This window comes from Lepisosteus platostomus, chromosome 16 (assembly GCF_059453375.1).
Source record: "Lepisosteus platostomus isolate fLepPlt1 chromosome 16, fLepPlt1.hap1, whole genome shotgun sequence".
Taxonomy (NCBI): domain Eukaryota; kingdom Metazoa; phylum Chordata; class Actinopteri; order Semionotiformes; family Lepisosteidae; genus Lepisosteus; species Lepisosteus platostomus.
Genome location: NC_142626.1, coordinates 19,662,430 through 19,687,517, shown reverse-complemented (window position 1 = coordinate 19,687,517; position 25,088 = coordinate 19,662,430). Strand labels below are relative to the sequence as shown.

Here is a 25,088-nt window from a genome sequence, read left to right as displayed (position 1 = left end):
TGTCTGTCCAGGAAGAATTGATTTCACTCCTGGAGTCTGAGTTACAGTAACCTGTCCCCTGGACTCTGAAAATGAAAAATCAAATTACACATGAGGAAGAAAAATATTGATTAGATCCTGAAGTATTATTTCTAAATATAATGTTTTCTTGTTTTAAACAAAATAATTCATTTTCACGTCATATAATTCTTACTTAACATTTCAACCCCTTCCTACCCTGAGCACAGATGAGGAGTGTCCATATGATGATGGTGATGAAAGTCATTGTTGTTGTGGGCTCTGTTGCCATGAAGGGCAGCTCCCAGTCATGAAGTGTTAAACTCACAGGGCTATAAACAGTCCCAGAGCACTGAAGCATGTGCTGCCAATGCAAACTGTCTTTTTATGCAAATTGTCTTCCTGGGTTCAACAACACTTGTAGCCAGTCAGTACTGGAAACACAGGCTTGGTCCTGTGTGTTGTGACAGAGCAAGATAAGCATAGTCATTCTATTTTCATGCCTGTCTTCTTTGTAATTAAATAAATTAAGAAATTAGCAGTGGAATGAAACCTCATACTGGGGGCTGTTTCAGAAAACAAGATTATTCAGTCAACCTGATAACTTTAGTGTATACTGAATGTTAGTAAATAATATCGTATATTTTTTGTTGACAAAATCTGGATTTTCAGTTTCATTAAGTAGGATTAAATTACATCCAATAAAATAACGATAGCAATAAATCTTCTTTGCAGTGCAAAATGAAGTGTAGAGATCACCAAAACAGTTTGCTGGTCATTTTTATTTGAAATATACCATTTCAGCAGATAGAGTATACTTTTCATTTACAATCTCTTAAAATGATTTAGGCATCATAGATCGAGTCAGCTAAATGTGTATATTCACTTTTAACCCTACACATTTTATTACTAAATAACAATGCAAGTGATCTCCAATATCTTACACTACAATTTAACTTTTGCTGATATGAAAATAATCCTTTTTGTATGCATAACTGTCATCTTTATTAAATTTATTCTATCTTGATCCATGTGTTTTGCTGTAGTTTAACAGTCTACCAGCACTTGCTATAGTTGGGAAATATATGTTTGATTATTATTAAGCTTCTGCAGTAAGAAAGACTAATATTTTAATCCAGTGAAGTCAGTTGTCTCCTGTGGACACGGTCCTCTACCTATTTATTGTAAGGAGTGTCTATTCATTATAATGAGTACAGAGAATTGTCAAAGCCCAAAAACTCAGGCTGACAAAGAGCTGCAGGTTTTCTCTGTGAAGCTGATTTCTTCTGGTATGACAGGGTGCTGTAAGTCACATGTGGGTCAGCATCATGGATGATCTGCAACAGAGAAAAGATTTTCTGCTTAGAAGGGGTGCTGGTCAAAAGCTTCCTTTTTATATATCCTCCAAAACATACTGTATAGGCAAGGAAAAGACTAAACTGAGATTTCACAGAAAACACCAGTTTGTGTCACTATCTATCTGTAGCAGACAGAGAAATCAGTTACTTTTTAGCGAGAAATCAGCGTGGGAGGTGAAAGAAAAGAAAAATAACGCGCTCTGTAAAGCCAAGAGAAAAATAAAGAGAATATTGTCAGAGCGAGAAAGAAAAGAAGCAGGTAAGAGCGTTTATATTTAGAAGCGTTCTGAGCACTAACTAAGGGTGAGGCTTTTAGAGAAGAAAAATTCTGTTCCGCTGTGCCACATAGTTAATTGATATAATCAGGAGCTCAATTTTTTAAAGGCGAGCAGCAGTATTCTGAATCTTATTGAGTAATCTCCTATGAGCCAGTTTAAGATTATATACAGTATACTCATGTATTTTAGTTTTAGTTTGAATCCAAACAGCTCAGTTCTGCAATTTGCTAGCGTGTTCACAAGCACCAGAAAGAAGTGAATTACAATAATCAAGTTAGTTTTTCAGTATCCAGTTTGGAGAAGTGTACAAGTGTAGTATACACAATGATACACTGATGAAAGCATCTTTTCAACACTGCCATCAAGAGCATCAAATGCAAGGTCTGGGTCAGAATAATTCCACGATTCCTCAGCTGAGATTTTAGACTGATTCCAGGACTATCGTTAGCCAAACACAGTTTAACACATTTGTAGAGTTTTTACAGAGAACCTATCAACATAACACTGGTTTGTTATAGATCAGCTCTTAAGTTTTTTGTTGCATCTATTTTTAATGTCATTTAAACAGTGTATATAGGCCAAATAGTGTTTGGCTAATGTCAGGTTTCATGAAATAAAAACAAAAAAAATATGTAAAGAAAGGGGGTGTCACTATTACCTATGATAGAAAAGTAGAAATGTTATTAGCTTTTGCTGAACACAGCACTGTTGCTCCCACAATTCTCTAAGTTTCACATTCTCTAAGAAGGAAGTGTGACCTGGAAGTTTGCATTCTAACAGCAACTGAGAAATACATTTTGAATTTGAATTTTGAATTTGATCAGTGGATCAAACTTAAGAAACAGCATCTTTGTTGAAGGAAAAAGTCTTTAGTATTTTGTTCATTTTGAACTTGTTGCACTGTAATTTCCCATTGGCCTTTACCAATCATGGCCTCCTAATAACCCCCATCTATGACCTGGCTTCATCACTCTGCTCTCCTCCCCTCTGATAGCTGGTGTGAGGTGAGTGTACTGACACACTATGGCTGCCGTTGCATCATCCAGGTGGGGCTGCACATTGTTGGTGGTGGAGGGGATCCCCATGACCTGTAAACTGCTTTGAGTGGAGTGTCCAGAAAAGTGCTCTATTAGCGTAATTATTTTTATATATTATTATTACAGGAAGGGGCACAGAAGTGTTTTAAACTTTGGTTCCATGTGTTCCATGCATCATCTCGGACAATCTGATAAACAACCTTTTTTTAGCTGATTAAGTAAGAAAAGAGTAAAGTTTATTTTGTTGCTGATGCTTGTTAGTAGCTCTGTTCTATAGAAAAGGTTGGTGGGATTCAAAATCTGGAGGAATACAGTCTCTGATGGACAAAACTCAGGAACTGTTACTGTTAATTTCCAATTCTGTCCCTGATGACAGTGGCTGGGAAATTAAAGTGTAACAGACAAAATATTTTGTTTAAAAAAACTGTATGTATTTGATCAATGGTTAGTCATATTAGAAATTGCTATGTAATCAATAAATTAAAATAAGGCAACAAAACTAAGAGCTTACTTCTTCCTGCCGTTGTGCTCTCTCCAGAACCTTAACTGAAGAATATGTCATATCATTCTCCAGGTCTGTGCAGAGCTGCAGAATAATCATTATCATCATTTATTTACACAATTATTTTTACACTGATATAACCCAAAACACTTGAAACTTGCACATACAATAAGATTTAGAAAAAAGCATAAAACATAAATATACAAATAATTGAAACTGTAGAAGTAAAATGTATTCAATAAGGAAATATTATAAAAATATCTTCAATATAAAAAAAAGAGAGGGGAAGAAGCCCTTTAAAGATAAGAGAATCCCATCAAGAAGTAAACATATAAAATGAGAACTTACTGTCATGTCATTTTGTCCCCCATCAGCATCCCTTTTCTTCTGATTCCTTTTAGCTTAAATATATTAAAAAGTCATTTTATGTTGAGTAGCATCAGCAGTAATTCCAGTTATCTGTAGATGTCTCTAAAATAACTGGATTCAGAATTTGCAAATCTTTACAAGTATTTAACCCATTAATAAAAGTATCTGTGTTATGCTGTGTCACCCAGGATGATGCACGTGGGAAAAGAGGCGTTACAGACCCAGGGTAGTGGCCAGTGCACTCCAGCATGGACTCTGATTCACAGGGATGGATACAGGAGGAGAATCAGAGATGGGGCAGGGCTGGTCAGTCTGCACTAGAGCCGGGCAGGACAGGGCTCACATCATCAGGGCAATCTGCCAGGGGGCATGCCAGCAACAGGGCTGAATGGGGTGTCCAAGAGGAAGGTAGAGAAGCCGACAGGCTGAGTCCAAAGGGTGAGGAGCAGGCTGGCAGGGAACATACCTGGACTGCAGGCTGGACACAGAGCTGAACACAGGGTGCAGGTGGGTGAGTAGGATGGAGACAAGGCTGGACACAGGGCTGGACACAGGGTTGGAGTGGAAGCTGGACACAGGGCTGGAGTGGATCCTGGAAAAAGGGCTGGTGTACAGGCTAGACATATAGCTGGACACAGGTCAGGAGTGGAGGTGGCTGAAAAAACTCGACACAGGGATAGACACAGAGCAGGAGTGGAGCCTGGACAGAGTGCTGGACACAGGGATGGGTACAGGCTGGACTGGAGGTGGGTGACAACAGGGAGGACCACCAGGGCTGGTAGCTCCATTGAACTCCAGAGCATGGGACTGAGCTGCCAGACCCCAGGCTGGTATGAGCACCACAGTAGGACTGTGAGTCTAACACAGCAGCAGACCTCACTGCCAGCTCACACACCAGGGGGAACAGAAGTGCCACACCCTCTGTGGGATGAATCCAGTGTGACGTGAGCACCAGGGGAACAGGAGTGTGAGCACTGACAGCATGCAGCAGCCACACCAAACCCACAGTCTGCAGGACTCAGTAGGCTGGAGCAGTGGAGGAGACTAGAGCAAATGATGGATTCCCTGATAGGAGTCCAGGGGGTCAGGACAGCCAAATCAGGGAAACAGGCAACTAGGAAAATCCAGACAGGCAGGGATTAAGGATCAGCCAGGACATAGGAGTAATTCAGGCTGGTACCTGAACTCCACTGGGAAACACTGGCTGGTGGTCTCTAACTGATGCAATGTGTGTGTTTGGAGTTTCTGTAAATATGTGTTTATTTTTACATTTGATTCCTTGTTCAGTACTCTGTTAACTCAAATACATACAGACGTTACTTCTCAATATGCTCAAATAAAAAGTCACAGGAATTCATAGTAATGTTTGCACATTATTTTGAGAACTTGGTAACAGGCAGGGCTGATGTTAGCAAAGGTGGCTGACAGGCATCCATGTTGCTCTTCCTGATCTTTGTCAGTGATTTAGGTTCTGACACAATAAGAAAACAAATTTGATTTTCAAACAATGTGAAACCATAGAAACAGTGACAAAAACATAACAGAGAGACTTAGACATACCCAAGGATTTGGCAGTCCTGTGTTCAATCAAAACAGAAAAAAGGACAAATGTACAGTATACCAAAAATACCGGGACACTATCTAAGGTTGTGGGGGCTTTGAAAAAGAATTTATTGCCATGCCATAAAGAATAATATCCCGGCTTTCTTCAAGAATTGGACACATGAGTTGCTTACAGTATATCAAATAGCTACTGAAAATATGATCATATGAGCCACAGCAGGTGGGTTGAGTAATCTCTTTTACATCACTGCTTGAATCTACTGTAGCACAGCTACTCCACCAGTGTATATAGAGCAACTTGCACTACTCCCTGTAGACCAAACACGTGACAAGTGAAACCGTGACACTCTAGTGCAGGAGAGACTGACTGGGAAGAGACAATGCTAAAGCTTCACAGTAGCACAAAGACACAAGAGCAAAATCACATCAGTAACTTTTACAGGCAGTGAAACTCTTAGATCTCAGATACCCAGTATTAGAAGTAATGAGGTACAGTGTGCAATTAACATGAACAGTGAGCTTGAAGAAGTTACTTATTAGAGACTTTGGTGTTTATGTTGACACATCATTAACATTGTTTAGAAATGTGTGGAAGCAGTTAAAAGGAATATGTAGTTAAACTTAAATCAAGGATTGTATAGTGCATTGGGCAGCACTGCAATGCACTGAGCATGTTGCAATTTCATAAACTGCAATGACACAAAGAAAGCTGAATTCATAGTGAGCAAACAGTAGTTTCTGCAGTTGTTAATGTAAGAGCAAACAAAAGCAGAAGCAATGAGATTCAGCAGTGCAGTGTACTGGCCAGGGCTATGGAAAGTTCTGAGTTCAAATCAAGTGTACAGGTAGTTGTGCTGCTGTACCCTGGAGCAGCAGAGATTCATTCAGATGGATTCAATAACAGTACTGGATAAATACTTGCAAACATAAGTAAACTTGAATAAAAGCATCAGCTAAATAAAAAAAAATATTACCAGATGTGGAAAAATACACACATTCCACTCAACAGATGATATAATATATTTAATTAATATGAACAGTACTCAAATATAATGAATTGATATCTACCCAAATATAACTGAATAAATATTTGCAAATGTAAGTCAATTTGCAATAAAAAGCATCCCTGATGTGTAAACATATGTGCATTCCACTCAACAGATGGTACAGTGTATTTAAATAATATATATCCAAACATAACTATTAATATCAGTAGAAACTTACTGCATTTGTTCCAGGTCATCCCGGTGACTATGACTCCAATTACAAGCAGGATAAGAAGTCCAAGCGTGATCAGTAATGGATTCAGTATGTGTCTGTTGGAATCGCATGAAATATTCAGTACCAAGGAAATAATCTCAGAAGTCATTGTTCAGTCTTAAAGAAATTAAAATGTTATGGTGTGGAACTTCATCAGCATGCAAAAGAACAAGTAAAGGTCAATATCAAACTGAAAGTAGGTAGAGCTTGTGAAAATGGGCACAAAAAGTCAGATACGAGGCCAGAATCAGGTGCACAAATTCCTAAGCGTGAAAATCTGAAATCTGTAAATGAATGGAGAAGACTAGAAGGAACAAGATGATCATTAAGAGCAAGAGGAAGATGTTTATAATATTGACTTCTGATATCATTCTGAAATAAGAGTTGTTGAAGCACTTGAAACCCTGTGAAAAGCTGCATACAAATGTATAATATTAATATTACAGTACGTCATTAATATCTAATATTTAATATTATTAATATACTTGTGTTATATTATCAGTATATTATCAGTAATATCTTGAAATCCTGGCCAGGAAAGGGAAACTATCATCTTAGAGAGATCCTTGATCCTTCATCCATTCACAGGGATTCTACTCGTCTTTATGGATGGAAAATATGAACAGCTGGAACCTGTCAGTTTTGTTCAGTAACAGATTTGATGTTTTCAGACATGATCCAGATTCGGTTTCTTTGGACACACATGCCTGAAAATCACCTCTACGTATTCCTTTGTTAAGATGTTGTCAGGGTTGGCATCTCTCCCTTAGAGGGCGCTCTAACATTTCCTAAGGTCTATTAGTCTGATGGCTTTATTAGCTCCTAGTGTGTATTGTTAGGACTTCTGTATGTAAGCTTAGGGGATCCCGTGCTCAGGGCACAGCATTGGAACATGGATGTCCGAAGGCCTGCTTACTACAAGGCTACGGAGATGCATGAGGGCATAGGCCTTACCAGAGACATCCTGACCTCTGAGCCGAGGGCCTGGAGAACCTGCATTGTTCATGTTTCCTGTGTGTTTGGATGGATAGATTTCCTGGCCTGGAGCTAAGGACTGTACCCTGACTTTTCCTGTGAATTCGCCTGGACTTGGATGCCTTGTTTATTCCCCTGAGCACCGGATCACGAACTGTCTCTGAATTCTTGCACCTTTAATAATCCCAAGTGTGTTTCTCCTGCCTTTTCTGGGTAATGCCTCTCTGCATAGGGTCCGAACTTCAAACCTCCACAGGAGGCTGTGTCCTCTGATCTCAGAAGAAGAGCCTTCCGTGACAGATGTATTATCATAGTATCCAAACAGAATGAACACAAAGATTTAGAAAAAGAAATTGAAACTTTGGCAAATTCAGGCTTCCCAATAACCTTTCATGGTATAAAATGCACAATTCAATAGGTAGACTCTTTTCTTATGAATTGTGCAATTCCAAAATACATTCCAATACACAAATAACAGAGAAAATAAATCACAAAACTACAATAATTGACATGAGGAACAATATTCATTTATATTAATATTTATATATATTCAGCCTAAAGAGAATTAGGGAAATGAATGCATCTGCTTAGGTCAACATAATTATTATGATAATTGTCATAAAGGCTTGTGTGTGGTAAGTACATTATATTACTTTATATAGTTCCTAATGACTGTACAGAAGTAACTCTACTGTATCATAAATGAGCAGGAATATTATTGTTTTCCTACCTATTGTTTATGCATACGCTACTGTAATTACTTAAGCATATTACTCAAATAATAAACCGGCAATGACATGCGCTTTGAAATCTCATACTTAAGTACTGTTTAAAGTCCTGTGTTGAGGTGAAATTTTGTAGTTTTGGGGAACTTTTTTAATTCTGGTACCAGTTGGAGATTATATCATGGAAAGAAATGAGAATTTAATTTCCATTCTATAAGTTTTCAACTTACAGTTTTCCAGAGTGGAGTTCTCATTAGCAACAGATGGTGCTGGTACTGTATACAGTCCTGGGGTACTCAGTGAGTGAGGTATGTGTGAAATAACACTGTTTAGGCTGTACTGAGGGGTGTTTCAGGTGCTGGGCAGGTGGGCTGCATGGTAGCTCATTTGTCAGTCTAAATAAGGTTGAAGACTGTGCTGCTCTGCAACAGGGTTGGCCAGCTGACCCAGGTGAGAGACCTATTAGGTAAATGTGACCAGTATGTTGTGCTTTGAAGTACTGTATATTCTTGAAACTGTACATTTTGTACGATCCATCTTTACCCACAGATTTCAGGTTAGTAACAGGTTAGGATCATGTTATGATCGAAAGAGATTTCAGAGGATCTCAGAAAAGGAGTAGCGGATGCTCATCAGCCTGGAGAGAGTTACAAAACATCTCCAGATGGAGCTCCAGGCATCAACTGTCAGTCTAGAAATGGGAGACCATGGTGACTCTACACATGACTTGTCATCATTCCAGGTTCTCACAAAGGACAACTCAGAGGACAAAAAGAACCTCACAGTAATATTACTGTCTTAGAGTAATAAAATAATACAATCTAAAAGTCATTTTTGCTGCAGTTAATGTCATTGTTTATGCCTCAACCATCAGGAAAAGACTGAATGGGAATAATTTGCATGGGATAAGGAGGAACATATTAGTTTCTAAAAAGAACATTGCTAACGGACTCAAGCTTGCCGAAGGGCGCTGGATGATAATCCATGTATTCATAATGATTGTATCTGTAAGATAATCAGCATCATCTAGAGGCCAAATAAAATTTCTAATGAGGACCTGTAAAAGAAGACTGCCAGCCATTGCATTAGCTAACTGAGGGCCACAGGACGCTGGAATCAAAATGGTTTTCAAAAACAAATCTGAACAGACTTATATAAATTAGATTTGAGAGAATCCAAAATGCTCAGTTCAAGAATGAGCAGGGCACTAACAGGAGACCACAGGATAATAACAAGGTCCAGTATGTGTCCTTTGTCAAGTGTGGGCATATACAGTTTGTGCTGAGAATTCAAAAGACAACATGAATCTCATAACAATTGTAAAATCTAGCATTAAAATTAGGATCCTTCTAACAGTCCAACAAAAAAAATGAATTACAGTTTTATGGTTTATACAAGCACCACACAAGCACCACAACTAGAGACAAGAAATAAAAAAGAAACCAGATTATCAGAGTTGTACTGTATGCATTAAAGTAATTTAAAAACTGGTAATGGTCATAGGCACATATTACATTGAGGATATACAGCTCTTAGCTCATCCTCTCCACAAGATGCACAAAGTTTTTTTCACCAAATAAAAGGTATCATTTTGATAATATCAGGTATGACAGGGCAACAGCTACTAATTGGCTAGGAGCTTCATAGCTTCTCATAGCCATTGCCTTGACGGGCAGCAGCTGTGTTTTTCTGTATATCTACAATGTCTTTCCCTTCAGTAGGATGTTGAGCGTAAACAGGAGACTAGCTTCCTACAAAGGCGGAAGAGTGGGTCATGTAATATAGTATAAATTCGAGTAGGGACCTACATCAGCACAAACAGCTGAAGAAGGCTCCACAGCTGAAACATTCCATCTCTTTTTCCTTTCCTTTCAGCATTGAATAAACCTTTACCTGTTCCTACAGATGCAGCCATTCAAAATGCGCGGTACAAACCCGTGGTACGGTAACCTACCCACAAGCCACCGCGGGGCACCGCGGTAAGTGATTGGCTGGCCAAAATGACCGACAGGGGCACTCGTGGTGCATTGGTTGGTAGTGAAAAGATTTAATCATTTAATGTCTTTACTGTGCACATTTTAATCCACTTAGTTTTGAATATTTATATGGAATTTTACCACTAAAGGGAAATTTTAGCAGCTGAGCATAAAAAGAAGAGGAGCATAACACATCTGAAGGTCATAAACGTTATTAATTTAGGAACATAAACATTACTGTATGTACATAAACTGTACTGTGTATGGCTGGTCTTGGTAGTTTAAAGAGAAAATACACACCAGTCTTCCATTTCTCCCTAAACATTTTAAGTATGAAAGTTTTATGAAACGGTACCCAAATATGCGATTGCTGTATAACATGAATTTTAATTTAAAAAAATTATTTAACAAGAAAATAAGCTGTTTACATCTTCCGCCTGAGAACAGTCACCCGTTGCTACCCAATGCAGAAACACAGCCACTAACTAGCAAAGAGAGGACATTAGCTAGCCAATATGATAAAGAAATTAATGATTATTTTGTTTATTTCTTTTGCACATGTATTTGAATATTTCCATCGATTGTACAAGCACTTGGAAACTGTCCAATCCCTAGTTCATCAGGCATTTTCTTTTACGCTGCGGGCATTCTCCCGGTCTGGCGCCGATCTGTGTCTTCTAGGATATAATGCCAGCGATTTTTTGTTAAATTTGGGTTTCCAATAACGCCGCAGCAAACTCTTGTTTTTATGTCCACTATAACAGACAGTCTCCTTTGCTTTTAACCGAGCGTTTAATAATTTCCTAAAATGAAAATGATTTACTTTATTTCCCTCACGGGATCAATAAAAGTATCTATCATCTATCTAAACTATCGGACAGAATTCTTGGGTCTCCCCATACCAGAGATTATGGTAGGGCTTCAGAATGGTGATTGGCTGACACCATCTGACACCCCTCTGATTGGAGAAAAAAGACGTGCTGGTTTGCTATACATACTGTACCAGGAAGAGGATTTCTTTCTATTCGAAACGTGTATTTTAAAAGTTTAATTAAGAAGTAAAAACCTTACAGCGTTCACAGATTTCTAAACTGATTAGGAGGAAGAAAAATCACCCGTGTTTCGTGCATAAAAAGTGGCTATTAACTATCGAAACCTGTCTTATTTATTTTATTTTTATTTAGATTAAGAGTTTCCGTCACCCCCATTCCCATTTAAATCACAAACCCGTGTTTAATTAAATGTCTTTTAATGTAAATCAATATCTTTGTCTTATGCATAATAATGTTTACCACTCTGTCCAGCAAATTAATAATAAACTTTATTTTATATAGTGTTTTAAACGAATAAGTAATTAGATTGCTCATAAACCTAATCACTATTCTACATAAACAGCGTAATTGCTCTCTGAAAATGCTTTTTCTTTTAATTTAGGCTCAGATTTCAACTATAGATCATATTATTAATAACCATAATAACAACAAACCAACAAAAACAACCATATAAACATAATACCAACCAAAAACATACATAACAACCACAATACAAAATCAAATATATCAAACCATTAAACTCTAGCAAATTCCTCCAATTATCATAATCCCGCCCCTTATGCAAAACCAAACCCTCCTCCCATCCCAGTTTATCCTCTTTCTCATAAACAAAATCCACCTCAATTTTCAACATAAAGCATTACACAAAATCAATACCTCAACACTCCATACTCAACAACGATAATTCACAAACAGCCAAAACATGTAACTCCACATTCCCAAACAGACCTCATTTCCATAGCCCCGCCCCTTATGCAAAACCAACACCCCTCCCCTGTTCTCTCTCTCCCCTGGCGTTTGTAATCGTTTTTATTTTCAAATAAATTTTAGCAAAGTCATGTATTTTAAAAATCTTAAGATTTCAATATTTATGTTTTTTTTAGTGGTTTCATTAGTGACAAAGGCTAAACTTTCTTGGAAAAATGTCTTTTATGTAAACCATGTTTGCTATTCATTCATTTAATAATTCCGTGTCGCATTAACTAACCTCTTCAGTTTATTCCACCAGACAGTACATGAATATAATTATATCGTTATTAATTTGTTTAGATACGCAATTCCATATTATATTCCCTGTTAATCAAATTCTAAAAGTATGCATTTGTTAGATAACAAGCGAATTCACAGAAAAGGTTAAAAGACTATCACTTTTCACAAAGTATATAATCCTAATATAAGTCTAAATCCTAATATAAGTATAAACAGTATCAGCTTTATTTATGGGTTGCAATTTAAAAAAAGTCAAAAACCGCACTCAAAATGCAATTTAGAGCTTTCTGGCAAGAGGAGACACCCAAATTAAATAATGTAACATGCCACTGTTTGTGCATGAACAAGGTTATACTGCTATTTCCTTAGATACGAGATTAAAAAAAAATAAAAAAATTGTTGAATCCCCGGCGGAACACATTCCATAAGAATCAGCGCTTTTATATATCGCCTTTAAAGGTGGCTTCTCAAAACGCTTTACAGGATAAAAACAACAATAACAGCAACAACAACAATATTGTATTTCATTGCACTTTGAAAACCAATTAATAACTTAACTATATGTGCAAACGTTTTATGATATGTCGCTGTTGTGAATGTCTGTGTAGTATATCTTATTTGCCTGTCTGTCCTGGCTCTCTCGCTCGCCCTCCCCCCCTCTTGACAGATGGGTACAATCAGTGTTGGGTATTTACTTTGCTTTGAGATGCCACTTTTAAAGGTGATATATAAAATCACGGCTTTAACTTGCTTTAACTACGCAAGTCTGAGTTCTTGTGTCTGTCCTATCCGAACCCAAAAGTATCACAATATGTATCTTTATAGCAGGTGGTGTACAGCTTTTTAGTATAGATTACACTTTTCTAAAATGTATTTAAAAATACATTTAAAAATAAAAACGATTACAATCTAATCTTTCCATGTTTGATCCCAAGATCCCAAGAAAAATAAATCTAAACGGGGAGAAAGCTATGCTGAAAGTTTATTAAGATACTTAGAAGACAAAGATATCAAATTATATTGCATTTGTCTGATTGTGAATCAAAAAACACATATATTTAAACCAGCTTTTGCAATTTAAATCAATATAAATGTTTATATTGTAAAATGTATTTAAAAATACATTTAAAAATAAAAACGATTACAATCTAATCTTTCCATGTTTGATCCCAAGATCCCAAGAAAAATAAATCTAAACGGGGAGAAAGCTATGCTGAAAGTTATATTGATTCTATTGAATTCTATTATATTGATTCTCGACAGCCTCATGAGACCGCTGGTTGAAGATCTTCCCTCATACATCAAAGACACCAACCACGCGCTCCAACTTTTCAATGATTTCCAATTTCAGGGTACCGAATGCCACATTTTTACCATGGACATCACATCTCTGTACACCGTCATTCCCCATAATGACGGCCTTACAGCCCTCAAGCACACGCTGGACAAACGCACAGTGCTTGATCCACCCACCCACACCCTGGTACGCCTTGCAGAATTGGTCCTCACACTGAACGCATTCTCTTTCAATAATCTTTTTTACCAACAGGTCAGTGGAGTTGCCATGGGCACCAGAATGGGACCCAGCTATGCCAACATTTTTGTCGGCTGGGTAGAAGAACGCTTCTTCGCTTCCTACACTGGCTATGTCCCTGACCTCTACAAACGATATATTGATGACTGCGTCGGTGCCGCCACATGCTCCAACGATCAGCTTGAATTCTTCCTGCACCATTTCACCAACTTCCACCCGTCCCTCAAATATACGGTTAACATATCTTCTACCACTCTTCCGTTTCTAGACATCCACTTGTCTATCAACTACCCCCGACTGTCCACTTCAGTTTATTACAAACCCACGGATTCACACAGCTACCTCCTGTACAGCTCATTTCACCCCAACCACACTAAAAACTCTCTTCCTTTTTCACAGTTCCTTAGGTTACGACGATTATGCAGCGACGACATCGACTTCGAAAACCAAGCCCTCGAAATGTACTCATTTTTCATCAACAGAGGATACCCCAGCAGTGTGATCGACAGGGCCCTTGCCCGAGCCAAAAACACCCCCCGGACCATCAACCCGATCAGGAACTCCCGCCGTAACAACTGCATTCCTTTGGTGCTTCCTTACCACCCTAACACACTTCCTATCCCCAGGACCATTAACCAGAACTTTTCCATCCTACAGGATGATCCCTCCATTGGGGCCCTCTTTTCTGATCGCCCTATCATCTCATATCGCCGACCACCTAATCTGCGTAACCTCCTTGTTCACAGCTCCCTTGACCGCCCTCAGCAACCATCCACACCAGGAACTTTCCCTTGCAAAAGAGCTCGCTGTATCACCTGCAAGTACACAGCCACCACCACACTCATTCAAGGCCCCTCAGGACAATTCCGGATCACCCAGACAGCATCTTGTACCTCCAGCAACCTTATTTACTGTATCTCTTGCAGTAAATGCCCAGCCATCTACATTGGGGAAACAGGAAGGAGACTCGGAGACCGCTTCAGAGAACACGTCAGGGCTGTGAAGATTAAAGATCTCTCCAAGCCCATTGTTTCTCATTTCACCTCTGACGGCCACGACCACTCTAATCTCTCCGTCTGTGTTCTCAAAGACGGTTTTCCGAACTCATACATCAGAAAGACCACCGAAACTAAAATTATTCTGCAGCTAGGATCACACATTCTCCCTTCCCTTAACGACAGATTACTGTTCTTTTAAATTTTCTCCATTCATTGGAAGTTTCATTTCACACCTCTCTGCACCCATTCTGACTTCACACCTCTTGATTGGCCTCTCTTTCTGTCCCCTGCTCCCGCCTCTCACTCCTCCTCCCTCTCAACCTTTGTTCTCCCGCTACTTTACATTTGCCTACTGCCCTGTCTCTCTCACACCTGAAGAAGGCTCCACGGCCGAAACGTTGTGTTCTCTTTCTTCTTTTTTTCAGCATGGAATAAACCTATTACTTGTTCCTTTATATTGTAACGCCTATGTGACTATTCATTGTTATTAAAATGACTTAAATTCGATCATGTTGTGATATTTAGAAATATAAATTTGTTTAGTGCGAGTGAGGTTTTATTTAATCTCTGACTCAGGGAAACGTTTCATTTTTTCAAAGAAATGTTTGTTAAAAAAAATTCATGGCTCCAGCTGGATTCAATCACAGACCATGTGACATGGGAGTCAGGAACCTAACTCACAGTGCCACCGGCAAGCTCACATGAAGAATGCTGAAAAAGCACTACAGAAACATTATCAACAGACAATGTACAGCATGTACTATTCTTGTGTTGCGGTACATGAATATAATTATATCATTATTAATTTCTTTAGATACGCGATTCCATATTATATTTCCTTTTAATCAAATTCTAAAAGTATGCTTGTTGACTCCGGTATCACGTTAGTTAAAGACTTCGATGCTTAAAATGTTTAGGGAGAAATGGAATACTGGTGTGTATGTTTTCTTTAAAGTACTGAGACCAGCCATATACTGTATGTTTAAGTTCCAAAATTAATATCGTTTATGGCCTTCACACGCGTTACAGTATGCTCCTATTCTTTTTATGCTCAGGTACTAAGATTTCCCTTCAGTGGTAAAATTCCATATAAATATTCAGTACTTAAACGGGCACAGTTAAGATATTAAATATACATATACATACTGTATACAGTACAGTTTGCATACGGTAATATGTTTATGTTCCTAAATCAATCTCTTTTATGAGCATGTGAATGGCATGGTGAATCGATTCTCAAAAATTTCTGTACTTTGCATGATTGGAAACAAATGCGTGATTGCGAAATGCTGTGGTGTTACTTTTACAAAGACGGTCAATGAAAAAAAGAATGTGGACCAGGGCAATACTGTGAGTTTACAGCTTGTCCAAAGTCATTCATTATTAATACTATTAGTAATATCTTCGTTAAAGACTTTGATGGCGACAGCTCAAACATGAGAGGTTGAGCTTTATTAGCTCCACCTTGCGGAAATTCCGGATACTATTATTTTAATTGCGGTATTATAGGAGAATTTACGGTAACTCGCGGTAGACCGCGTAAAGCGCACCGCGAAATAATGCGGTATCGCCCGCGCATTTTGAATGGCTGCATCTGTATATACAGTAATATAAATGTCTACTTGAATAGCATAAAAGTCTAAAGAAGAACGTTACAGAAGATTAATTAAAAGAATGATGAGCTACAGTAAAAGCATCTTGAGGTGCTCAATCTGCCAAATGAAAAATATGTTTTTTTCTTTCTATTTTTAAAATAATGGAACAGTATCACTAAGCCTCACTTCACAAAAATAAAAATCTTCATTGTTCACCTTCAAAACCTTATTGTCATCTGTCCCACCTATAACTTTGGTAAATACTACTATTTTATTTTCTGGGGAACGAGTGTTAAATATGGTACTCTTACATTCTTTCCACAGTCAGAATTAAGGCATCATGCAATGTTAGGGAGACTTGAAAAACAGTTTAAACCAATAGCAGGGTGTCTGTGTGCTCTTATTAAACCTGTGACCTGAGTCCCTGGTATCTGCATTTGGGCAATACACTTAACATATTAATAACTCCAGAAAGTAGCTGTCAGTATGTGTATATTAGCTAAATACTTTTCTTGGTAGAGGATACTAATAAAGAGTATATCTCCATTAATATTATTTCCTTTTTACCTCATTTTAAATATTTATCTATAATAACAACATAGTAATTCTCACTTGTTATTTAACAAATCTCACTTTCAAAGTTTCAAAATTATGAAGATAACAGTATACTGTATGATATGTAAAAGAAGTATCAGATAAAAACAGGAAACTTTTTTTTTTCACCTGTTGGATTTCCAGTGGTTAATATGTGATTTGTTGGCATCCCTGTAATCATCTTCTGAGCTGCTGGATTCCTGCTGATCACGATCATCAGCCTCAGATGGTAGAGCTGAAGACTGGAGTGGGACTGTAGATGTAAATAACACCGGTGCTGGTGCTGGTGATGTTACTGTTGCTGTGAGAGAACATAAGCAATGCACAGGGTTTAATAATTGTAATATACTGAGTCTGATTCTTTTATCTTTTCTTTCAAATTGTTAAAAGAAATTAAGAAATGTATTTGTGAACAATTTAAGAAAAACATCCAAATTAGAGAACCTCTTGACATTGTGTTAGCATTTTACTGTACAACATTTACTGTGCACACATGTAACAGTATATGTGTTCTATCATCACAAATTATGATTCAAACTGATTCAGTCAGATCATGAATATAATGCTGTCAGGTATAATACCAAGTACTGGACATTAGCGTAGTCCACATCAGGGAAAACTGATAAACAAGGCATTGGGAAAGTGATACATTCATTTTGATAACTAAGGGAAAAAATAATTGAATTGAATTCATTCTTATTGTGACTTCCCGAAGGTCTCATATATATTGCATAAGAATGGTGTTTTCTCACACTATAGTTCTTACCCTCAGTTACATTCAGGTACACAGGCACCCATTCCTGTGCTGCAACACACCGGTACCAGCCTGTGTCCCTCCTCTGCAGTCCCCCCAGAGTCACAATGAAAACTCTGTGTGCTCTGTAGTCTCTGATCAGGACTGAGGAACCAGTCCGATCTGCTGTCTTACAGGAGCTCCTGCATTCACTCTTACACCACATTTTCACACTGTTTGTGTGCCTGTCGCTGTAGTGACACTGGACACTGACACTCTTTCCTTCCTCAGCAGTTACTGTGGGATTCGCCACTGTCAGTCCTGCAGTGTCTGCCAACAGAGAAACAAGAGGTGACTGAACTCTGTGGTCCAGATAATTTGATTAAGAGTCCAGATCTATTAACTCCCTTCAAACCCCAAGTGGTGGAACGCTAGTGAACATTCTTTGGGTGTCACACCTGGAGAAGGCACTACAGCCGAAATGTTCTGTTTCTTTTCTTCTCTTTTCAGCATGTAATAAACCTTTACTTGCAGCATACACATGCTGAAGCAGCTACCTACTTGAACACCTTGAACATTGACAAGCAAGCACTCAGGGGAAAGCTACATGAGTACCCTTCAACATATTGTTAAATTAACTTAACACAGAACAATTGAGACTTGTTAATAACACATTAATTGCAAAACAGGACACTTTACTCTTCATTGCAGTGCACACATGGATTTCTGAAATAGACTGATCACCAATACTATGAAATTATGAAAATATTATTTTTGCATTTCTGAAATTTAGACTTTGGTTTCATTTTCATAAACTAAATGGTTCTAAAATCTGTAGTCTATTTGTTTCATTTGTGATGTGTTATGGATCCAATAAATTAGTGTAACAAAAGGGTTATTCACCTATTTGTAACCTGTACATATGCTTGCTGGCACTTAATTCACAATTAAAAGCATCTGCTGACTTAATGACTCTGCAGTACAATCCTGTTTTATAATCTGCATTTATATTTACAATACAAACAAATAGTTCACATAATGTTAACTCTTGCAATTTTATAAATCCAGCCAGATGGCCAGAATAAAAATAAACAAAAATGTACCAATACACTGGAGCAGTACTGAAAATTCAGTGTTTATCACCAATAAATCAATAGAATGTTAATCTTCTTTAGCAATTAATGTGTTATTGTCCAATATAATCTCTTATAACTGATATCTGTTCAGTTTAAGTGTTCACTACACACCTTTTCGATACACTTCCCCCAACTGCATCAGGACGCAGACTCCTAATCTTACTGAACCATTTACAAAACTTAGACTCATCAATTCTAATGGCACAGTCAGAGATCCTGCCCCTGAACGCATTAATTTCATCCCAAAAATTATGTATGTCAAACTGAAGATAAAATTGATTCAGATCATCAGCAAAGTCAGCGTCTAAGTTACCACCTGTGTTAATACTGCTGCCTCTGTTCTTGTGCATTCCCACCATAGACCCAATACCCTCCCATGCAGAGTGTGAGCTATCCTTACACATTGCCTCCTCCACTTTATCCTTATACCAGCAGATTACCAGCAGTGGAGAGCAGATTAAAGCCTTCATGGGACGGTATCAGTACAGTAATAGTGAGAGTGTCCTTGTATGGGACTCCCACCTCCCTAAATTATGAAATTAGAAAATATTTGGTCTACGTATTAGCCACATGAGATACTGTATTATAAATTATTTTTATTTGGCATGTCTCTTGTTTAAGATGACTTACCATCAGTGACTGTAAGATAGAGATAGGCTCTGTCATCAGGTGTCTCCTTTCCACCTATCTCTACAGCACACCAGTACCAGCCTGAGTCGTGCGGCTCCAGGTTCCTCATAGTCACAGCGAAGACTTGCTTGTTGACATCATCACAGATTGATATTCTGTTGCCCTCTTTTACTTGAGATCCAGTTTGTATTAGAATCGTACAGAAAACCCACTCGGCTCCTTTACACCAGTATTTCCTGTTGGATGTGTATTTGTGATCGTACTCACAGGGGATGGTTACAGTTCCTCCTTTGAACACACTGAAATCTTTTACTGTACGCATGGTGCTAGTACCTGAAATGACAAAAGTCCAGTTCATCAACATTTCTAAAACATTTCAAAACATTTTCAAATCTAGAAACATCTTATGTGATGGCACAGTGCTGAGTATCATTGCCTTACAGTATGGGGGCCTTGGGTTCAGTTCCCAAGGGGGAATGACAGCAGAGTTTCTTTGTTCTCCCTGGGTTCATGTGGGTTTCCTCAGGGTGCTCCAGTTTATTAATAATAATAATATTACATGATAATACTTTCAAAATTTGTGTTTTACAAAATCCTTTCTCATACATTATTACCCAAACTAGTAATATGAATTTTCTTGAAAGAGAGTGTCCTTATGTCATGTACCCATAAGACTTTACACACTAGACACAACGTACTGTGTTTAAACTGAAGCCATGTGAAACAACAAATGAACATCCACATCAAAATACCAACTAGTAACTCTATAATAGAAACCCTCTTGAGATAAAAAATATTGTGTTTATTCTACAGCTGGTGCCAGTGATTATTTGTCATTCCTCTCATAAAAAGATAAGTAAGAGCTCAGGATAATATATCTTTTAGGTGTTTTGTATTTATTAATTATGACTGTTAATCTGAGAGGCATTTAATTTGGCTTTGGACAAGGGAAGCAACCACACACAGCTGTTAAAGGCTTGTGAGCGCTGATGAACATATTTCAAGCATTTGGTTTATTTTAATTCTATATTTGTGGTGAATGACAGGTCTTAAGTGCGGTGTGAACACGCAGTGAGCCAGATTGTTTAAACCCGAGTTGCTTTAACCGATAATCTAAACTTGAGTTTGCCTTCAAATAACAGTTAACCTGAACTCAGTTATTGTGTTAAGTCTATCCAAATAACTAGAGAAAATCATTCATTAAACCTGCTTCACGAAATAGAAATAGAAAGAGAGACATCTCGGACAATAAACTCAACTGTCACTCTTCTGCCCAAATGTAATCAGCAGGGAAATTCAGTTCTTCAGGAGAACCATGAGCAACGAAGCTCTTGGAGCAAGATGGCCTTTGGTCTGCCCTTTAATTGTAAGGTACAAAACATGATTTCTAACACTCTGGCATGCTGTACAGAAGCGACCTAACTCACTGTTCTCTTATGCTCTGATTTCTTCTCTGATGTGCTTACAATGAAGTCTTGTTGTTGTGTCCACATTCCTGCTGGAATTATGTTTTCCATTCCCCATGTGTCACGCCCTCTGCAGCCAGAAGGCGCTCCTGCTCTGTCCTGTCCCTGGTTTACTGGGCTTTGCTGTCCTTCCGGTGTCTCTCTCTCTGGGGCTATATATTTCCGGATCTCTTATTCTGCTTGGCTCAGCATTGTTGTTCAGATGTCCTGAGACTCGCCTAGCACCAGGTTGCCCCACGTCCGCTGCCTGAGGGCATAGGTTTCTATACTACTCCTGAACTGCTGAGCCCGGGCCATTTCCCTGTTCCGGCACTACGCATATGGGTCTTTTTCCGCTCTCCTGCCTCTCCACGGTTTGTCCTCTTTTTTCAGACATCCTCGACACCATGCTTCTCTCCTCCAGTACTCCTATAAGCCATTGCCACACTGTTGTTGTGGTGCCCTTAGTTCTTCTCTCTTTTCCTAAACCCACCTGCTGGTCAGTGATTGCAGTTGCTGTGTGTGGAAGATTGTGCTATTGGTACACCAAAAACGACAGAAGTCACAATGGTGAGAACTTGCAGAAGCTGTAGCTGACTACACCACCTGGCAACTTTAAAGGTGCTTGCACCCTTCTACCTGTTAAATCCCCCAGATTCACTTGTGTTCCCACAGACCAGCTCAATACAAGTCCTCTAGTATGTGCAAAGCTTAAGAAAATATAGCCTCCAAGCCATTACTGCAGTCCAATTTTTGTCACTTTTGTCACTTTGTGATACAAAAACACTGATGCGATTGCTGTCCTGATTGCATACTGTAAATCATAGATAGTTTCTACAGGTATATAATAATTCAGTGATTTGGCTGTCAACATTACCCATTTAATGATCCAAGGACGAGAAGTACCTCTAAAAACTTACCAAATCTAGGTTTTAATTTAAAGAAAACAATGTACAACAAATAGGATGTCTAGATAAATTTAGAAAAAACTCTATATACAAAATATCAAACATTTAACAGAAACAGAAAAGATAAATCACAAAGCATGATGTGATAAATAGCAGGAAAGTTCTGACACTATTACATTTATGTCACAAACTTCATGAACACTGAGGGTGACCGTTATGATTATGGTCTACATGCAGGTGCCACGAGTGAATCTTCACCTGCTGCGCTAGACGTACTGAACACTTGCAAGAAACACCAACAAAAACTTTGATGTTATAATTCTTTTTGATGAAAAATGTGTTCACCATCACCAACACTTTCAATACCCTCTCATCCTCATCATTACAAATAAATTAAATATGAATATTATATGAAAATCATAAATTATTAAAAACGAACGTTCCTCTAGCCTACCATTAAATACAATTATTTAACGTCTGCCTTTTTAAAGAAATAAACTGAAACGTGTATTCAGTATACAGCACATTCCTAAACTGACAGGCTACCCCGGAATAAATTCTAGTGTTTTGACTAGACAAAACCTCCCTTAACGCAGATTTTCAGTAATTCTTAACTCCAGATCTAGCCACAACTTATTTTTTAGAAAGTTCAATTTAGTTCAACAAGAACTGACTTTTAATTAAACCGGACAAACAAAAGCTCTTAAAAATTAACAGTACTTAAGTTCAACTGTATTTATAGTAATAATTAACTTTATTAACAGGTGTTTCGGCAGTTTGTCTGACAGATACAGTAAGTGACAGGTATGGGATTCTGCCAGCACTCAAGTACAGGGACTTTTCGGGACTTTTATTCCAGGCTTGCAAGAACTCAAGAATACTAACAATAATGATCATTTAAATTAAAATAAAAACAGACAATTTAAAACCTTTGTACAGGGAATCAAAACAATATCACAAGTTTGCTTTGACGCATTTATTATCGGCTATGAATAATTAGTCGGTTCCTCACTTCAGATGATTTTGTATAAAGTAGCTCTCGCGAAGATCCTCCGTATTATGCCAAGCAAAGAAAACAGGAATTAAAACTGGTAGAGAAGAACAGTAATATTCAGCATGTTTCCTAATGCTTAGGATGTTATACTGGATCGTTTATCTATTTTAAAACAATAAAACAGCCTTAGTAAAATACCTCACTCTAGATCTCTAAAATCTCTTCATAATTGTACTGTAAAAAGTAAACGTACTGTAAATTCCACTCTGAAAGCCCAAAAGAAAAAAATCAGAACACGACGTTTAGACTAATGAGACATCTTCAGGTCAGAAGCCTTATTCTTATAACTAATAATGCAAGTATTTGTTAATATATACAAAAAACGCCGAATGGTCGAATGGTTCTCTATTTTCTTCCTTATTATTTTCAGCGAAGAAACTACGCCTGATCCTTTGCAGCCCGCACAGTAATACTCCTACAAGTAGCGTACATTCCTGATATAAAAAGAATATCTTTCCGTTCAAAAAGGACAAATAAACATGTCAGTTTTGTTAGACTTTAATTATTCTTTTCGAAGATTTACTGTCACTTGCAGGTTCTATCTGTTTAGCCCACTTATGCACTGGAAAAGAACAGTACTATACTATCTATACTTGACTTACCGTATACTTACACTACAGTTCAAATTCACAATTAATTGCAATTCAATTTGTCATGTTACAGTTTGGGGTCTGTAGCATTAGGTTTCAAAGAAATATGGAAAACTGTTATATCTCAAATGACGAAAAACAGTGACGAAAATTGTGAAGTATAATAGTTTTTTATTCGAATAAAAAAGGGGATGGTGGCATGATGAAAACTATTGTTTTTTTATTTTAAAACAAAAAAAACATTTTTTTTTTTAGTTTTTTAAACCAAAAAAAAACATCTTAATTAAAGCCGTTGATTTTAAACCTCGCTAGCGCCGATAAACTACTGCGCGAAATGTTCTATGACAATCTAACCCAAATAAAATAAAGCACAGTATAAATTAATCACTGTATCAGGGATAAAGAGGGAAACACGACAAAATCTGAAATAAATAAGTTAAATTTTATGGTGGATGTTGGAAAAGTGCTTTGTGACTCAGTGACTTGTCAGTTAGAATACAGGAATTAAAATTGTTTATAAGTAGACAGTGTAAGACTTTAGTAGTAACTACTGTAGTAGTTGCCTAGCACGTCTCCCTCGGTCGAAAATTGGACCGAAGAAAACGCTTTAACTCAGATCCTGAAAAACCAATTAGATAGTAGATAACGACATTATTGTTTAACAAAGTCTAAGTGCACTGTTTCTGAATTTAAAACAATTTAAATTATTGGTTCATTAATCACCAACAAAATTCGGAGCTTTTGACCTTCGGAATTAATTATAATGCACATAAAGCTTTGTAATAAGTCGACAGGGCAAGGTTAAAGGGGGATGTAGATTTTTACAAGGTTTTTAAAATAATACTCATTAATAATAAAACCAATAATTTCTTTAATTAATGATAATTCAACTTTTTTTCCCTTGGGATATTCTTTTTAATGTATTTGTATAAAGACAAATGCATCAGAAAATTGGGATTTTTTAAATTGCAAAAAAAAATCTAGATACATTTTTAGTTAAATTGTACGCCCACAATTTATGACGAATATAATTTATCCTAATTAAGATAATACTGAATGCACTTTTCACGTTTCATTACGAAGAAATCTGCTCATTCAATTGTACCAAGATGTAGTATACGCTGTCTAGTATTCTGAAGAAATATCTTCGAATGAAAACTTTGTCATTGACATAGAAATATATTAATTGGCATTCAAAGTTACGAATTTTTGTGAATGGATTTATTCTTTTGCAACACGAGCTACACTGAGAAGTACTGTAGGTGCTCTTACCGGGGAGACAGAGAGACAGGAGGAGAGAGGCAGCTCGCATGTCTTCACCCGCAGGACAGCTGTGAGGGAGGTGCAGAGCTCTCGCAGACTGTGCAGGCACGGACACCACACTGACCTTTTCTACTTCCCTCTGCAGCTTTGTGCTTAGATTGTGTTTTTCATCTTCGTTATCGAGTGGGGGTGATCGTCTTGAGATTGCGCTGTGGTTTTCGCAGAGTGAAATACATGTACAAAAACATAAACAAAAAATATTACCATTTGTTTTTGTAAATTTAGTGTCGAGTTGCCATCTGGCCACGTTATTTTTGAACCAAACACACAGTTCAAAAACATCTAACACAGTTACAAAGTTTCAAAGTAAAATATTTTACTCAAATTGAAGAAATTATTACAAACACATTATTATAGTGATGAAGACTTTGTTACTGAAAATTAACGACAGAAGTTAAAAAACAATAAATCACAATTATGGATCAAAGCTGTGTATTAATTAATTTAAAATCTATAGTAATTATTA

At 37.6% G+C, this 25,088-nt stretch overlaps 1 protein-coding gene across 3 annotated transcripts; it reads right to left on the bottom strand.

Moving 5' to 3' along the window:
* Positions 1 to 761: 761 nt before the first annotated feature.
* Positions 762 to 24,840, bottom strand: LOC148646989 (polymeric immunoglobulin receptor-like). 3 transcript variants are annotated; one of them, XM_088609492.1, is made up of 9 exons: positions 24,572 to 24,719; positions 19,303 to 19,635; positions 17,570 to 17,866; positions 16,933 to 17,104; positions 6,329 to 6,420; positions 4,008 to 4,133; positions 3,521 to 3,573; positions 3,182 to 3,256; positions 762 to 1,334 (listed from the first exon to the last, which is right to left on the bottom strand). In XM_088609492.1, exons 1-9 carry the CDS (start codon positions 24,609 to 24,611, stop codon positions 1,200 to 1,202), a joined length of 1,323 nt encoding a protein of 440 aa, XP_088465618.1. In that variant the 5' UTR covers positions 24,612 to 24,719; the 3' UTR covers positions 762 to 1,199. The 3 variants fall into 3 exon arrangements, with proteins under 3 accessions (XP_088465618.1, XP_088465619.1, XP_088465620.1); XM_088609493.1 differs by lacking the exon at positions 4,008 to 4,133; XM_088609494.1 differs by lacking the exons at positions 3,182 to 3,256; positions 3,521 to 3,573; positions 4,008 to 4,133 and having other exon boundaries at positions 1,146 to 1,334; positions 24,572 to 24,840.
* Positions 24,841 to 25,088: the final 248 nt, after the last annotated feature.

Excerpts from the sequence above, each read along its gene's own strand:
- LOC148646989 (XM_088609492.1), bottom strand. The coding sequence starts at position 24,611 with ATGCGAGCTGCCTCTCTCCTCCTGTCTCTCTGTCTCCCCG. Across the intron at positions 4,134-6,328 it reads GATGACCTGGAACAAATGCA|GATCCACTCCAGCCCTGTGT; the intron begins GTAAGTTTCTAC and ends CCCTTTTTCCAG. Across the intron at positions 1,335-3,181 it reads GAGCACAACGGCAGGAAGAA|ATCATCCATGATGCTGACCC; the intron begins GTAAGCTCTTAG and ends TCTCTGTTGCAG.